The following is a 17772-nucleotide window of genomic DNA, read 5'->3' as shown; positions in this document are numbered from 1 at the left end:
GCCGGCTGCCCTGGTCCTCTCTGTGCCCCAGGAGCCCTGCCTGCGTGGTGACGCAGTGCCCTGTGCCTGAACGCCGGGTTCGAACCCGCCGCCGCCGCGTGCTGGCAGGGAGAGGGCGATGTCCTCGCTGAATGAGAACTTGTTCAGGTATCCGTCTCGTTCTTCCGACCCCGAGATCCCAGACCTCTTTCCCAAGCAGACAAGGAGACACTTTATTTCCCAGCTGTCTGGGATGGGAGGGGAGCGGCGCTGGGCGCGAGGCGGCGGGAGGCACGGCGCTGGGACGGAGGTGGACGGAGAGAGACGGGAGACCTCGCTGGACTCGCTGCTGCCAGCAGAACCTCCTGCCCGCTGTGGTTTTAACGATCTGCGGTTTGTGCCGTTTGTCCCCGTGATCAGAGTCGCGGTTTCAGTGTGAAACTTCTCGGGAAGGAGAGTCTGCCTGAGGGAGGGAGGAGAGCTGCAGTAACAGCACTTCTCCACCGGAGGGCAGCGTGTGCATCTGTGAGCAGAGGCCTCCTGCACAGATCCTCCCCTCCAGCTTCTCCACCCTGACGACCCCCATTAAATCTGGTTGCAGGGTTGAGTAGTTGAACCCCTCCAGCTTGTGTTCATTTACATGAGATGGTGCGATAAAACAGGGTGACAGTGAGTCAACTGGTCTTGGGGAAAGTTACAGTCTCCAGCCTCAGCCTTTTTCTCACTGGGACTGGCCTGGTGCAGGCCCTCCTGAACTACATTTCCCAGAAGGCCATGGGGGAGAAGGGTGGCCAACTGACTGCCTCCCCTGGGTTGATGAGGGACAGGTGCTGTCAGTTCAAGCCTGCTACCAGAGTGGAGAAGGAGGGGGTGGGGTGTCAGAGCTCAGGGACTGTCAGAGTTCCTCCCTCGGTCCTGCTCTGTGGGTTTGTGTTGGGAGAAGAAACTGAGATTAATACCCCATCTGCACTGTTTTCAATAAGACAGGAGCTGTCCTGAGGGCTCAGGACCTGGTTTTTAAAATAATTTAAAACCTCCGTTAATATACCGCCGTCAGAAGACCTTCGGTTTCTCCTTGAACTTGTACCTTGTCTGCGGTGGATCTCTGCGCCACTTCCTGTCAGGACAGCGCAGGCACAGAGAGAGAGAGAGAGCAGGTGGAGCAGAAGGACCGGTTCAAACCCACAACCTTTCCGTGTCCTCCAGCTCCTCCAGGACACAGTCTTCATGCTCCTCGTGAAGGACAGCAGGAGCAGGAGCACTGTGCGTGTCCTCCGACTGCTCTCGTCTCGCAGTTCACCGCAGGGGGAGGTACCTGCTGCTGCTCTGTCACTCCACACTCCTGCCAGGGGGAGAGGAGTCAGTCAGGAGGATCAGCTGTTCTGAGCCCCAGGCAGCAGAGTCACTAGCTGACCAGAAGCTGAACCCAGCAGTGTTTCAGCTCAGAGAGGACAGCAGGCCTGTCCTGTCCCCGTGTCCAGCAGATCTGGGCCTAGTTGACAACCCCAGCCCTCCTCTGCAGCTCTCAGGACAGACTCACTCACAGCCACAAGGTAAGGAAACACAGGGCTCTTTATTCACAGTGCAGCACACAAGACTCCAGAAACCACAAGACAAACCCCTAGCTCGTACCTGAGCTCTAGCTGGACGTGCAGCCAGCTTCACCAGACCTCCTCCCCCTGACACAGCTCAGCTCTGCAGCTCTTCCCTCCTGCTCTGCTCAGCACAACTGCTCTCTGTCCCCAGCAGCACCAGACTGAAGGCCTCCCCTCCTGCCTTTTAACTGTCTCCCCACCAATCGTCTTCCAGCAGTGAGGCAGGTGATTGTGGGGGCAGACTGTTCCGCTCGGCCTTCTGGGGAATGTAGTTCAGACAAGAGCTGCTGTCTCGCCTGGACCTGCGGCCCTCTTACAGTGTGGACAGGGAGTGGTGCAGGAGAGCTGTGAGACCAGATTGTTGAGCTGTTTTGTGGTCTTTCTGACTTGAGATGAAAAGCAGAGGGGTAATGGATTTATCTTCCTGGATGGCAAGACAAATCAATGTACTTATTGATGAGTGAAGGGATTGGGGCTGTCTGGTCCTGTAGTTCAGAGGTTCTGGCCACAGGCTTGTATGTCTGTGGTTGTGGGTTCAAATCTGAATAAATCAGTAGTTTTGTTTTTGAAGACAGTGTTAGTATCAGTGATAGATTGATCAGTGAAGAACTGGGAGCTGGTTACTGTGTGTCCTGTAGTGTGAAGGTTAATGCTGTGGACTCTGAGCTGTGTGGCTGTGGGTTCAGTTCCTGATGAGAGTGAGACTTTTATTGGACTTCAATGGCAGAGAGAGAGGAGAGATGCATTTGACTTCACTCATCCACAGTAACAGGCTGATAAGTGCAGAGGTGGGATCGGTGTTTGTGTGGCTCTGTAGTGAAGAGGTCAGGGCTGTGGGCTCAGAGCTGTGTGATTGTGGGTTCAAGTCCTGTTGAGACCTACAGCTTGTTTTGGGTTTAATTCTTCCCCACAGTAAGAGGTTGATAAGTACAGAGAGTGGGGCTGTGTCTGTGTGGGTCTATAGAGCAGAGGGCTAAGTCTCTAGACTCATAGGCACCTGGCTGTGGGTTCAAGTCTGAGAGAGACATGTTGCTTATTTAAGTTTAATTCTTCCCCACAGAAACAGGTTGATAAGTACAGAGACTGGGGCTGTGAGGTGTGTGTCCCTGTGGTCTGGAGGCTAAAGCTGAGGGCTCACAGCTCTCTGGTTGTGGGTTCAAATCCCAGTAAGACCTCAGGTTTGTTTTCAGTCTCTTACCCACAGAAACAGGTTGATAAGTGAAGAGATTGAGGCTGCAGTGTGTGTGGCTCTGTGGAGTGGAGCTTAAGGCTGTGGACTCACAGCTGCAGGGCTGCAGGTTCAAGTCCTGCTGAGACTGGCCTGCTTTGTCTTTAATTCTTCTCGACAGAAACGTGTTGATAAGCTGGGGGAGTTGTAAGGGTGGGTGGGAGGCCCAATAGAGGAGAGGGTAAGACACTGGCCTCCTGACTGCAAGGTCCTGGGTTCAAGCCCAGGCAGGAAGGATGCAGGGGGTCAGTGGCAGGGACAAGTAACTAGATGAAGAGAGAGAGGGGGTCTGGGATTTACCTTTTACTGAAAAATCCCAACAGTGTCAAATGTTTCAGTAAAAGGTAAATCCCAGACCCCTCTCTCTCTTCATCTAGTTACTTGTCCCTGCCACTGACCCCCTGCATCTCTCTCTCTCTCTCACACACACCTTCCTGCCTGGGCTTGAACCCAGGACCTTGCAGTCAGGAGGCCAGTGTCTTGCCCTCTCCTCTATTGGGCCTCCCACCCACCCTTACAACTCCCCCAGCTTATCAACACGTTTCTGTCGAGAAGAATTAAAGACAAAGCAGGCCAGTCTCAGCAGGACTTGAACCTGCAACCCTGCAGCTGTGAGTCCACAGCCTTAAGCTCCACTCCACAGAGCCACACACACTGCAGCCTCAATCTCTTCACTTATCAACCTGTTTCTGTGGGTAAGAGACTGAAAACAAACCTGAGGTCTTACTGGGATTTGAACCCACAACCAAAGAGCTGTGAGTCCTCAGCTTTATCCTCCAGACCACAGGGACACACACCTCACAGCCCCAGTCTCTGTACTTATCAACCTCTTACTGTGGGGAAGAATTAAACTTAAATAAGCAACAGGTCTCTCTCAGACTTGAACCCACAGCCAGGTGTCTATGAGTCTAGAGCCTTAGCCCTCTGCTCTATAGACCCACACAAACACAGCCCCAGTCTCTGTACTTATCAACCTCTTACTGTGGGGAAGAATTAAACCCAAAACAAGCTGTAGGTCTCAGCAGGACTTGAACCCACAACCACTCAGCTCTGAGCCCACAGCCCTGACCTCTGCACTACAGAGCCACACAAACACAGACCCCACCTCTGCACTTATCAGCCTGTTACTGTGGATGAGTGAAGTCAAATGCATCTCTCTCTCTCTCTCTCTCTCTCTCTCTCTCTCTCTCTCTCTCTCTCTCTCTCTCTCTCTCTCTCTCTCTCTCTCTCTCTCTGCCATTGAAGTACAATAAAAGTCTCACTCTCATTGGGAACTGAACCCACAGCCACACAGCTCAGAGTCCACAGCATTAACCTTCACACTACAGGACACACAGCAACCAGCTCACAGTTCTTCACTGATCAATCTATCACTGATACTAACACTGTCTTCAAAAACAAAACTACTGATTCATTCAGATTTGAACCCACAACCACAGACAGACAAGCCTGTAGCCAGATCCTCTGAACTTCAGGACCACACAGCCCCAATCCCTTCACTCATCAATAAGTACATTGATTTGTCTTGCCATCCAGGAAGATTAATCCATTACCCCTCTGCTTTTCATCTCAAGTCAGAAAGACCACAAAACAGCTCAACAATCTGGTATCACAGCTCTCCTGCACCACTCCCTGTCCACACTGTAAGAGGGCCGCAGGTCCAGGCGAGACAGCGGCTCTTGTCTGAACTACATTCCCCAGAAGGCCGAGCGGAGCAGTCTGCCACCACAATTCCCTGCCTCACTGCTGGAAGACGATTGGTGGGGAGACAGTTAAAAGGCAGGAGGGGAGGCCTTCAGTCTGGTGCTGCTGGGGACAGAGAGCAGTTGTGCTGAGCAGAGCAGGAGGGAAGAGCTGCAGAGCTGAGCTGTGTCAGGGGGAGGAGGTCTGGTGAAGCTGGCTGCACGTCCAGCTAGAGCTCAGGTACGAACTAGGGGTTTGTCTTGTGGTTTCTGGAGTCTTGTGTGCTGCACTGTGAATAAAGAGCCCTGTGTTTCCTTACCTTGTGGCTGTGAGTGAGTCTGTCCTGAGAGCTGCAGAGGGGGGCTGGGGTTGTCAACTAGGCCCAGATCTGCTGGACACGGGGACAGGACAGGCCTGCTGTCCTCTCTGAGCTGAAACACTGCTGGGTTCAGCTTCTGGTCAGCCAGCGACTCTGCTGCCTGGGGCTCAGAACAGCTGATCCTCCTGACTGACTCCTCTCCCCCTGGCAGGAGTGTGGAGTGACAGAGCAGCAGCAGGTACCTCCCACTGCGGTGAACTGCGAGACGAGAGCAGTCGGAGGACACGCACAGTGTTCCTGCTCCTGCTGTCCTTCATGAGGGGCATGAAGACTGTGTCCTGGAGGACACGGAAAGGTTGTGGGTTTGAACCGGTCCTTCTGCTCCCCCTGCTCTCTCTCTCTGCCTGCGCTGTCCTGACAGGAAGTGGCCTCAGGGGAGCCCAGACTCCGGGCTGGGGGGGGTTCAGCTCTGTCCAGGGTCTGGGCCGAGCGTGGCAGCCGGAGGGTTAATATTCCCTCTCCCGAGGGCTGCCCGACGTCCTGCGGCCCGGTGTCCCGCCGCGCTCCGTGTGGGAGCGAGGCGCTCCTGCGCCGAGACGAGAGAAGGAAGAGACCCCCCCCATCCAGCCGGGGGACGCGGTTTCGACGGAACACCGAGAGTGGGCTTGTAATCTCCCCCCAGGCGGGCTGCGGGGGTCTGCGGGCCGAGAGGCACCGCGCAGGAAGAATAATAACAACGCGTCCGTTCTATAATAATACTTTTATTTCTACAGCACCGTTTTAAAATTAACATCTCAAAGCACTTGACCGTAAAAACAACAAAAAAAGGAGAAGAGGACTGAGGGGCGGAGCCTTACAGGCGAGCAGCTGGAAGCCAGGGCAGGGACACCAGGACAGGAGTGAGGTGATCTCTCGCACGAGACCTGGTCCGGATTCTGATATATAAATAATGAAATTATGGCAGCGACACCGTATGGCTCTATTTTTAGATCTAAATCTAATGTGGAAATCACGACACTGTACAAGTAATTATTACTCATGTTTATAAAGGTTTTTTTCAAGGTTATTTGCAATGTTTCAAAGCGGTCTCAGGAATGTATTCAGTACAGACCACCGCCACTACTCAATCTGCAATAACTATAGGGAAATTACTGTGGTAGCTGCGGTCTCACACCGCAGAGGAGAGACAGCACCTGCAGGTCTCACACAGCAGAGGAGGAGAGATACAGCACCTGCAGGTCTCGCACAGCACAAGAGAGACAGCACCTGCAGGTCTCACACAGCAGCGGAGAGGCGAGATGCAGTCCCTGCAGGTCTCACACAAACGTTTCCATAAGAAGAATGAAAACATGGCGTTGGACTCACCTGCAGCAGTTTCTTTCAGCACGGGAATAAACCTTCACCCGTTCTTGAGGAAAATGTTGCGGATAGCACCTTACCGTTAAAGATATCCGGAAACGAGTGCACAAGTCCAAATAAGTAAAAAATCAAAAACGTTTATCGAATAAAACTCCTACAAACTCCACCGCCGCCTTGCGTGATCACAAGCGCACCTGAGACCCTGCAGCCCAATTGGCTGCCGCCGCGGCCCCGGAACTGCCTATCAACCAATCGGAGTCCCGATCCCGATAGGTCCCTCCCCTTCTACCCGTGTCTCCCAGGTTCAAACTCACAGAACTTTATTGACAAGAGCGGTGTGGAACAGCGACAGAGACACTCATAGATATACCGTACCATCTGGAACAACAAATATAAAGGTTTAGAAATAAAACATTTTAAAAATAAAAAAATGGGTCAAAAGTGGTATAATCAGGATTAAACAATTAATCAATGTTGATGGTGAAATATACAATTACACCGGCTTTGTGAACAGATAATATTTCACTGCAATCGATGCGATCCGTAGGGCCGTATTGACTCTCTTAAGGAATTGTATCAGTAGTCCCTTCGAAACTACAGATGAATGTAAAGTTTGTATCAGACTCCAAGGAAAGGATATTTTGAGTTATGGCTGTAATAAATAAATGAAGATATATTTTGTAATCGCCTTGTTACGCTCGCACATTACTCTGGGAAGAGTCCCGTGTTTGGACAGTTGAAAACCGACGTGAAGATGTGTTTGCAGACTCTTCGGAAATGTAAGAACACGAGAGCTGTGCGGACTTCGTCTTGATCTACTGGTTACGCGTCTCTCAGGAAGTGCAGGAAGTGTTGTAGCGCGCTCCCCCGCCCACGTTATCGATACGGGAACTGTACTCGCGCTCATCTGCTGTCCTTTGGTCGTTCAAAAACAAAATTAGAAAATAAATGTTCCCAGGAGGACCCTGGCTCCCTTGTCTGTTCGAGCGTTTCTCGTCTTCTCCAGGGGGCGTGTGGTTCGGCACCTCGCCGCCTCAGCGTGACCAGCGTGTGCCTTCACCCGGAGACTCTGGCGCTGCTGCAGTCTGGGCGAAACCCTCCCGTTCTGCTCCGTTCTTGGAACAAGAGCTCAAAATGAAGTCTAGCCTCTCACCTGTGTGGCAGACAGTTGTGTGCATGATGGGGTGTCTCGGGGGTCCGCTGCAGGCTGGGGATACAAGCTCCGTGCCTGGCCGTGGTCTGACGCGGTCACCTCAGCCGAGCAGGAGCCCGAGCCCAGCCTGCTCGCTTGGAAAGGGCTGGAGGAGCTTCCGAAGGACACAGGACAGGACAGGACAGGCGGCACCTCCCCCCTCTCTCCCGAGCCCAGAGGAAGAAAACACGGCCGCGTGCGGAAGAGCTTTATTTCACCGGCTCCGGCAGCGACGATTACAAGAAGAGTCGGAAATAAATAGTCCCGTATTCACAGAGGAGGCCGGCGCAGCGCCGGCGCCCCGGTTTAAAAACAGTCTCATCTACAGTATGTACAGCTGTCTCGGCGCGGGCGGGGGTCAGATCTTCTTGTTGGCCGACGCCGTGCCGATCACGCAGTCGTTCACCTGCAGCAGAGAGAGGAAGAGGAAGAGGGGGGCGTTAACGCAGGCCGATGGCAGGGCGGGGCGGAGCTCCGGCCCGGCAGCGCAGCCTCGTGACCCGGCTCACCTTGCTGGCGAACCGCAGGGAGTTCAGGGACTCGCCGAAGCTGTCCAGCTCCGGGGACACGTTGACGAACATCAGCCTGGACCAGCGGGGAGAGAGAGAGACGGGTTAGCGCGGGAGGCGAGGGACGGAGGAGGACTACAGTTCCCAGCAGGCCGCGGGCGCGGGGGCTCCTGGGAGCTGTAGTCTCTGGCGGGGCCCTGGGGGTTGGCGGTCTGGCGGAGGACGGACTCACGTCTTGCTGTTGCCGCCCAGGCTGTTCTGCAGCAGGTAGGTCAGCTTGGAGTTGCGGTAGGGGACGTAGGCGTCCTGCGGGGGGAGGCAGCGCGTGAGAGAGGGCGGGCGGGCGGGCGGGCGGGCGAGAGGGGCGGCCAGCGGGGGGCGCTCCAGTACCTTGTTGGCCAGGGCCGAGATGACGATGCCCAGGTTGGACAGGGAGCTGTTAATGGCCGTCATCTCCTTGAAGCGGTCTCCCTGGGACTGGCTCTTCTGCACCCGCTCGCTGCCCGCGAGGTCCACCAGGCTCAGGGAGGCTGCGGGAGAGACAGAGGGCAGGGTCAGTGCTGGGAGGGACAGGGGGCAAGGTCAGTGCCTGGAGGGACGGGGGGCGGGGTCAGCGCTGGGAGAGAGAGACAGAGGACAAGGTCAGCGCCTGGAGGGACAGGGGGCGGGGGTCAGCTCCTGGAGGGACGGGGGGCGGGGTCAGCGCTGGGAGAGAGAGACAGAGGGCAGGGTCAGCGCCTGGAGGGACAGGTGGCAGGGTCAGCTCCTGGAGGGACAGGGGGCGGGGTCAGCGCTGGGAGGGACAGGGGGCAGGGTCAGCTCCTGGAGGGACAGGTGGCGGGGGTCAGCTCCTGGAGGGACGGGGGGCGGGGGTCGCTGACCCCAGACTCACACTTGCACTTGATCCCCCGGCCCGCGTTCTCCCCCTCGATCTGGAGCTGGAAGACCGAGTGGCTGCGGGAGGAGACGTCGTTCATGTTGGTCCGGGCCGTGGAGCGGTTCTGGCTGGCCACGCCGATCAGCCGGAGCACCTGGGGGAGACACCCGGACACGGGTTCGAACGGGCACCGGGGCTGGGCGGAGCGGAGGCCGGCAGGGACGCTCGAGCCCAGGGGGACAGCCTACCTCGTGCTCAGAGCTCACGGGCTCGTAGGACAGGTTGGTCACCGTCACCTCCCCTGTCGAGGAGGATTTCTTGATCTCATACTCGGGCCTCTTCGTCGATTTCCCTTTGTAGAGCAGGTCTCTCAGTGTCTCATTGTAGATCTCCACAAAGCTCGCTACAAACGTGTACTGAGAGAAAGAGAAAGACGAGCATTAGTACAGAGAGACCAATACGGACTAATACACTCCTCACACTGAGAGAGGAGTCCAGACCCTCACACAGACCCCAGAGACACTCCTCACACAGAGAGAGGAGTCCAGACCCTCACACAGACCCCAGAGGCACTCCTCACACAGAGAGAGGAGTCCAGACCCTCACACAGACCCCAGAGGCACTCCTCACACAGAGAGAGGAGTCCAGACCCTCACACAGACCCCAGAGACACTCCTCACACAGAGAGAGGAGTCCAGACCCTCACACAGACCCCAGAGACACTCCTCACACAGAGAGAGGAGTCCAGACCCTCACACAGACCCCAGAGACACCCCTCACACAGAGAGAGGAGTCCAGACCCTCACACAGACCCCAGAGACACTCCTCACACAGAGAGAGGAGTCCAGACCCTCACACAGACCCCAGAGACACCCCTCACACAGAGAGAGGAGTCCAGACCCTCACACAGACCCCAGAGACACTCCTCACACAGAGAGAGGAGTCCAGACCCTCACACAGACCCCAGAGGCACTCCTCACACAGAGAGAGGAGTCCAGACCCTCACACAGACCCCAGAGGCACTCCTCACACAGAGAGAGGAGTCCAGACCCTCACACAGACCCCAGAGACACTCCTCACACAGAGAGAGGAGTCCAGACCCTCACACAGACCCCAGAGACACTCCTCACACAGAGAGAAGAGTCCAGACCCTCACACAGACCCCAGAGACACTCCTCACACAGAGAGAGGAGTCCAGACCCTCACACAGACCCCAGAGACACTCCTCATACAGAGAGAGGAGTCCAGACCCTCACTCAGACCCCAGAGGCACTCCTCACACAGAGAGAGGAGTCCAGACCCTCACACAGACCCCAGAGACACTCCTCACACAGAGAGAGGAGTCCAGACCCTCACACAGACCCCAGAGACACTCCTCACACAGAGAGAGGAGTCCAGACCCTCACACAGACCCCAGAGACACTCCTCACACAGAGAGAGGAGTCCAGACCCTCACACAGACCCCAGAGGCACTCCTCACACAGAGAGAGGAGTCCAGACCCTCACACAGACCCCAGAGACACCCCTCACACAGAGAGAGGAGTCCAGACCCTCACACAGACCCCAGAGACACTCCTCACACAGAGAGAGGAGTCCAGACCCTCACACAGACCCCAGAGACACTCCTCACACAGAGAGAGGAGTCCAGACCCTCACACAGACCCCAGAGACACTCCTCACACAGAGAGAGGAGTCCAGACCCTCACACAGACCCCAGAGACACTCCTCACACAGAGAGAGGAGTCCAGACCCTCACACAGACCCCAGAGACACTCCTCACACAGAGAGAGGAGTCCAGACCCTCACACAGACCCCAGGGGCACTCCTCACACAGACAGGCTTCAGTACCTCCCAGCCCTCGTCTCTCAGGCCCTCAGCTGTGAGGAAGATCTGCTGGACGGCTCTTGGAATGACCCCCCAGCTGGTCTCCTCCTGCCCCCCCTCCATGGTGTAGGTCTTCCCGGAGCCGGTCTGCCCGTAGGCGAAGCAGCAGACGTTGTAGCCGTCCAGCGCCGACTGGACCAGCAGGGAAATCTCCTCAAACACCTCCTGCTGGGCCGCCGCCGGACCGAACACCCGGTCGAAGCTGAACTTGTAGCGGGTCAGCTGGTCCGCGCCCCGGCCTGTGTGAGACTGGGAGACACAGGGGGCGACAGTCAGCTCACCCAGACACACGCAGGGCAGCAGGGGCAGAGAGGGCCCTGGGAGAGGGGGCGCACCTCTGCGGTCTTGGCCAGAGCCACGGTCTTGGGGTCGTCTGCTGGCAGCTCAATGTGCTCCATGCTGCCGTCTCCAGCCAGCAGGGGGCGCACTCGGCAGAACACCCTGATGTTGCCCTGGAGAGGGAACAGGAAACGCAGGGGGTTACAGATACAGGCTGCTCTCCTCTCACACAACTAGCACAACACACCGCACAGCAGCTGTGAGGTCAGAATCTTAACACCACACTGGACAGCTGGGGTCCCAGGGTGTGGGGTCAAGTATGGGGTCAGTGTGTGTGTGTGTGGGGTCAGTGTGTGTGTGTGGGGTCAGTGGGCAGGGCTGGACTGTACCTTCAGCTCCTGGATGGTGTTGTGCAGTTTCCTGCGCTCCATCTCTCCGCAGTGCGGTCAGTGTGTGTGTGTGGGGTCAGTGTGTGTGTGTGTGTGTGTGGGGTCAGTGTGTGTGTGTGGGGTCAGTGGGCAGGGCTGGACTGTACCTTCAGCTCCTGGATGGTGTTGTGCAGTTTCCTGCGCTCCATCTCTCCGCAGTGCGGTCAGTGTGTGTGTGTGGGGTCAGTGTGTGTGTGTGGGGTCAGTGGGCAGGGCTGGACTGTACCTTCAGCTCCTGGATGGTGTTGTGCAGTTTCCTGCGCTCCATCTCTCCGCAGTGCGGTCAGTGTGTGTGTGTGTGGGGTCAGTGTGTGTGTGTGGGGTCAGTGGGCAGGGCTGGACTGTACCTTCAGCTCCTGGATGGTGTTGTGCAGTTTCCTGCGCTCCATTTCTCCGCAGTGCGGTCAGTGTGTGTGTGTGGGGTCAGTGTGTGTGTGTGGGGTCAGTGGGCAGGGCTGGACTGTACCTTCAGCTCCTGGATGGTGTTGTGCAGTTTCCTGCGCTCCATCTCTCCGCAGTGCGGTCAGTGTGTGTGTGTGTGGGGTCAGTGTGTGTGTGTGGGGTCAGTGGGCAGGGCTGGACTGTACCTTCAGCTCCTGGATGGTGTTGTGCAGTTTCCTGCGCTCCATCTCTCCGCAGTGCGGTCAGTGTGTGTGTGTGGGGTCAGTGTGTGTCAGTGTGGGGTCAGTGTGTGTCAGTGTGGGGTCAGTGGGCAGGGCTGGACTGTACCTTCAGCTCCTGGATGGTGTTGTGCAGTTTCCTGCGCTCCATCTCTCCGCAGTGCAGGCGGTCCGAGAGCTCGGCGACCCGCAGCTCCAGGGAGGAGATGAGCTGGCGACAGTCGGCCAGCTGGGTCTGGGACTGGGCCAGCGCGGAGCTCTGCAGGGCCAGCTGGGCCTGGCCGGGGGAGAGGGCGAGTGAGAGGGGAGAGGGCAGGGGGGCGGGGGGCGCGGCGGCGGCAGGGGGGGGGCGCTCGTACCTGGGCGGTGCTCAGCTCGCCCTGCAGGCTCGTCCTCAGCTCCTGCAGGCAGCGGATCTCCTCCGCCTGCCTGTCTGTCTGCTGCTGCAGCCGGTCCCGGTCCTGAGCGGCACAGCGCAGCTCCTCTCGCACAGAGGACAGCTGGGACAGCTCGGCCCGACACCGCCTGAACACAGGGCACAGAGTGAGACACAGCTCGGCCCGACACTACCTGAACACAGCGCACAGAGTGAGACAGAGCTCGGCCCGACACTGCCTGAACACAGGGCACAGAGTGAGACACAGCTCGGCCCGACACTGCCTGAACACAGGGCACAGAGTGAGACACAGCTCGGCCCGACACTGCCTGAACACAGCGCACAGAGTGAGACACGGCTCGGCCCGACACTGCCTGAACACAGTGACAGCCCGTGAGACAGAGCTCGGCCCAACACTGCCTGAACACAGGGCACAGAGTGTGAGACAGAGCTCGGCCTGACACCGCCTGAACACAGGGCACAGAGTGTGAGACAGAGCTCGGCCCGACACCGCCTGAACACAGGGCACAGAGTGTGAGACAGAGCTCGGCCCGACACTGCCTGAACACAGGGCACAGAGTGTGAGACAGAGCTCGGCCCAACACTGCCTGAACACAGGGCACAGAGTGTGAGACAGAGCTCGGCCCGACACCGCCTGAACACAGGGCACAGAGTGTGAGACAGAGCTCGGCCCGACACTGCCTGAACACACACACTCCTCAGTACCTGAGCTGCTCCTGCAGCCCCTGGCTCTCCTCCTCCAGCTGCCTCTCCCTCTCCTGGCTGAGTCCCAGCTGTATACACACACACACACACTCCTCAGTACCTGAGCTGCTCCTGCAGCCCCTGGCTCTCCTCCTCCAGCTGCCTCTCCCTCTCCTGGCTGAGTCCCAGCTGTATACACACACACACACACACACACTCCTCAGTACCTGAGCTGCTCCTGCAGCCCCTGGCTCTCCTCCTCCAGCTGCCTCTCCCTCTCCTGGCTGAGTCCCAGCTGTATACACACACACACACACTCCTCAGTACCTGAGCTGCTCCTGCAGCCCCTGGCTCTCCTCCTCCAGCTGCCTCTCCCTCTCCTGGCTGAGTCCCAGCTGTATACACACACACACACACACACACTCCTCAGTACCTGAGCTGCTCCTGCAGCCCCTGGCTCTCCTCCTCCAGCTGCCTCTCCCTCTCCTGGCTGAGTCCCAGCTGTATACACACACACACACACTCCTCAGTACCTGAGCTGCTCCTGCAGCCCCTGGCTCTCCTCCTCCAGCTGCCTCTCCCTCTCCTGGCTGTGGCCCAGCTGCTCCCGCAGCTCCTGGCTCTCCTGGGCGGCCGAGCGGACCCGGCTCTGGTACTGGGACACCTTGGTCTGCATGTCGCTCACCTTGCCCTTCAGGTCCCAGGCAGGGCGCCGCGCTGCGCCGGGCCCACCGGGGGGCGCTGCAGAGACAAGCCCAGAGCCCGTGAGCTCAGGGGCGGGACTGCGGGCCGCTGCCAGCGGGGGGCGCTGCAGAGACAAGCCCAGAGCCCGTGAGCTCAGGGGCAGGACTGTGGGCTGCTGCCAGCGGGGGGCGCCGCAGAGACGAGCCCAGAGCCCATGAGCTCAGGGGCGGGACTGCGGGCCGCTGCCAGCGGGGGGCGCTGCAGAGACAAGCCCAGAGCCCGTGAGCTCAGGGGCAGGACTGTGGGCTGCTGCCAGCGGGGGGCGCTGCAGAGACGAGCCCAGAGCCCGTGAGCTCAGGGGCGGGACTGCGGGCTGCTGCCAGCGGGGGGCGCTGCAGAGCCAAGCCCAGAGCCCGTGAGCTCAGGGGCGGGACTGCGGGCCGCTGCCAGCGGGGGGCGCTGCAGAGACGAGCCCAGAGCCCGTGAGCTCAGGGGCGGGACTGCGGGCCGCTGCCAGCGGGGGGCGCCGCAGAGACGAGCCCAGAGCCCGTGAGCTCAGGGGCGGGACTGCGGGCCGCTGCCAGCGGGGGGCGCTGCAGAGCCGAGCCCAGAGCCCGTGAACTCAGGGGCGGGACTGTGGGCTCTGCAGTCCTGGCGGGAGAGCCGAGCTGGGGGATCGGATCGACCAGCCTCAGACAGGACGAGTGGGTACAGACCTGGTTTCGAAACGGAGGCCACTGGTCTCTTCTGAATGGCTGAAAAACACGACAGCGAGTCAGTGGTACCACAGCGAGGGCATGAAACACATCAGACACTGTGAGTGCTGTCAACATGAGCACGTCCTCCAGACACAACAGGCCAGTCCAGCCTGGAGAGTCTCAGACTGCTCTGTCAGTGTCAGTGGAGTCTGATTACAATCCTGTGAAGAACTAATCCAGCTCCCAGTCCAGCCTGGAGAGTCTCAGACAGCTCTGTCAGTGTCAGTGGAGTCTGATTACAATCCCAGTGAAGAACTAATCCAGCTCCCAGTCCAGCCAGTCAGTGGAGTCTGATTATAATCCCAGTGGGCTGATATGAGCTCTGCTCACCTTTCGAGGGTCCGACAGCCACAGTTGCTGCTCCTGCTATCGGCCGGCCTGCTCTGACTGTGGGGGAGAGAGAAGGGAGTTTATCACCAGTAAGTGCCGTCCACAGCGGGCGAGACCCCCCGAGACCGACTGCCCGCTGACCCCCCCTCACCTCCTGCCCTGTGGCTGGACACCAGCGGGCGCGGCCGTGCGGTCACCACGCTGGCTGCCTCCTGCGTCTTGCGGGTCGCTGGGGGCGGCTCGGCGGTGCGCGGCCTCTTCTGTCGGGACACACAAGCACAGCACACGGGGCTCAGGGATGAGCAGCAGGCCGACAGCAGCGCGGGGGCGCCCCGAGAAGGACGACACAGTACCTGGGCAGGCTGGGGGTGTCCTGGGCCGCTGTCCACCCCCGAGGCTGAGATCTGCCTCTTCACTGAGGGCAGAGGCAAACGAGAGGCGGACTTCATCCCATTGACCACCTGCAGGGGAGACCTCTGGAGATACAGAGAGAGAGAGAGGGGTTCATACACAACACTGACCACCTGGACACTCCAGTACATGAACACTGCACTGAGAGAGAGAGGGGTTCATACAGACACACTGACTGGACACTCCAGTACATGAACACTGCACTGAGAGAGAGGGGTTCATACAGACACACTGACTGGACACTCCAGTACATGAACACTGCACTGAGAGAGAGAGGGGTTCATACAGACACACTGACTGGACACTCCAGTACATGAACACTGCACTGAGAGAGAGAGGGGTTCATACACACACACTGACTGGACACTCCAGTACATGAACACTGCACTGAGAGAGAGAGGGGTTCATACACACACACTGACTGGACACTCCAGTACATGAACACTGCACTGAGAGAGAGAGGGGTTCATACACACACTGACTGGACACTCCAGTACATGAACACTGCACTGAGAGAGAGAGGGGTTCATACACACACACTGACTGGACACTCCAGTACATGAACACTGCACTGAGAGAGAGAGGGGTTCATACAGACACACTGACTGGACACTCCAGTACATGAACACTGCACTGAGAGAGAGAGGGGTTCATACACACACACTGACTGGACACTCCAGTACATGAACACTGCACTGAGAGAGAGGGGTTCATACACACACACTGACTGGACACTCCAGTACATGAACACTGCACTGAGAGAGAGAGGGGTTCATACACACACACTGACTGGACACTCCAGTACATGAACACTGCACTGAGAGAGAGAGGGGTTCATACACACACACACTGAGAGACTCACAGGGTCAATACAGAGACTCACGTCTTTCTCCATTTGATTTGTCTGAAAAACAAAATGAAAATAAACGCATTAAAAACAAGCATTTTAAAGTGGAACAACAAGAGCAGAGGATTCGCTTTCACACCAGCAGCCCCAGCCTGGGGAGAAGCAGATTACGGCCCCTTCGTCACCGAGAAACTGCTCACTAAAAGCCCCAGGGCGTCTCTCTTCCTCGAGAAGAGGAGGGGTGTCACCCCACCTCTCTGAACTGGCTTCATCCCTCGGGTCTCCTCCCACTGAGAGCTGGTGCCTCACTCATGTGGGGGTACACCCTGGAGGGGGTACAGCGCTGTGCGGGGAGAGTCCAGACAAGCGCTATATAACGGTAAGGAATTATTATTATTATTATTATTACTAATACACCTCATCCCCATCAGCAGGCAGCGGTCCAGACACAGGCTGCTGGTGCAGCTCCTGGTCTCCGCTCCTAAACGCCTTTCAGGGCGCAGGAGGGCCAGAGAAGCCAGATTATACCACTCAGGGGTGCAGCCCAGGTCTTGGTGTCTGTGGATACACTAGAGACACTGACGGCTGTCACCCTGCCTGCGCCCCCAGAGGCGAACACGGGCCGGGGGGAAGGAGACTACAGCAATTTCCCCTTTTTAATGCTCAGAGCCTCCCCTTCTCGCCCTCGGTCTGTCGATCACACTGCAGCTGCAGCATCAGGGACTCAGACCCCTTCAGACACAACGGGAGGAACTGACGAAACCCCCCCCGGACTGTTACCGATCATATGACTATGATTATTATTGATATTTCTGTTCACCAACATCCGGACCCGGGTATCGAAAGGCTGAGGAGGACAGTTTTAACGTCGACGATTGCCGATTCGCAGGGTTTCCGACTGAACGATGAAGTTTCATGCAGATTATTATCGGATACCCGGGTGTGCGATTGACTAATCGATTTTTACAATTGATTAAGACAGATCAATCGTGTTTTTTTTAGGACAGTACCCAGGTTACGATCGAATAAACCGTCTTTATTATTTAATTATCACAGTTAGGGTTGAATAAACCAGTCTAACCGCGGTTGTTACTGAATAATGTAGGCTAGGATGGAATAAACCGGTCTATTTGCGGTTGTTATTAAATACATGATCTTAATTAAGGCGCTAATATTATTTTCCACGACAGTCAGTACAGCGGAGCGCTTTCGCTCCGAGCCGAACGGGTTGGAAAGTAAAAAGGACGGCGGGTTAGTCAGTAAATTAAATGCTTGATTAATGACCCTCATCCTACCGTTATTGATCACCGGCGTCGATATCGGTTCCGTTATCGGCAATAACTGTCTCGAGACGATCTCCTCAGCTGCTACTGCGGCTCTCGCGCTCCGGCCGTTTGGACCCCTGATTCGAATTGAGGAAAACGGCAACCCGATTGGTTGCTGCCTTCACTTCCTGCCTCCCCGGAAATGCCCTTATGAACCAATCAAGACCGCGATCCGGCCTGGCCCCTCCCTCCCGTCCACTCGGTCTACCAATCCCGCGCAAGAAAAACAGCTCCCCGCTGAGAGGGACCCGCCTTATTTGGGTTTGAAACTACCCAATGGAAAAGGAGGATACCTTTCGGAGATGGTGATTGGCCGTCAGCCCCAGGAAGGCGGGGACATTGGGATCAATCAATCAATGCAATGTTTATGCGGAAGGCGTGGAG

At 57.3% G+C, this 17772-nt stretch overlaps 1 protein-coding gene and 1 long non-coding RNA gene across 3 annotated transcripts; both read right to left on the bottom strand.

Moving 5' to 3' along the window:
* Window positions 1-5549: 5549 nt before the first annotated feature.
* On the bottom strand, window positions 5550-7115 carry LOC148662290 (uncharacterized). The gene is made up of 2 exons (XR_015936298.1): window positions 6170-7115; window positions 5550-5739 (listed from the first exon to the last, which is right to left on the bottom strand). It is a non-coding gene; the product is annotated as an uncharacterized LOC148662290 (long non-coding RNA).
* A 437-nt stretch (window positions 7116-7552) lies between these two features.
* Window positions 7553-17501, bottom strand: kifc1 (kinesin family member C1). 2 transcript variants are annotated; one of them, XM_088631088.1, is made up of 17 exons: window positions 17359-17501; window positions 16079-16120; window positions 15159-15281; window positions 14957-15065; window positions 14806-14862; window positions 14434-14472; window positions 13567-13774; window positions 12312-12477; window positions 12062-12229; window positions 10961-11077; window positions 10590-10874; window positions 8990-9157; window positions 8757-8895; window positions 8255-8394; window positions 8097-8170; window positions 7865-7940; window positions 7553-7761 (listed from the first exon to the last, which is right to left on the bottom strand). In XM_088631088.1, the coding sequence occupies exons 2-17, from the start codon at window positions 16109-16111 to the stop codon at window positions 7714-7716; spliced, it is 1950 nt and encodes a 649-aa protein (XP_088487214.1). In that variant the 5' UTR covers window positions 16112-16120; window positions 17359-17501; the 3' UTR covers window positions 7553-7713. The 2 variants fall into 2 exon arrangements, with proteins under 2 accessions (XP_088487214.1, XP_088487215.1); XM_088631089.1 differs by having other exon boundaries at window positions 16100-16120; window positions 17359-17499.
* Window positions 17502-17772: the final 271 nt, after the last annotated feature.

The sequence above is a fragment of the Lepisosteus platostomus genome, chromosome 5, assembly GCF_059453375.1.
Source record: "Lepisosteus platostomus isolate fLepPlt1 chromosome 5, fLepPlt1.hap1, whole genome shotgun sequence".
NCBI classification, from domain to species: domain Eukaryota; kingdom Metazoa; phylum Chordata; class Actinopteri; order Semionotiformes; family Lepisosteidae; genus Lepisosteus; species Lepisosteus platostomus.
This window is presented reverse-complemented; position numbering and strand designations above follow the sequence as displayed.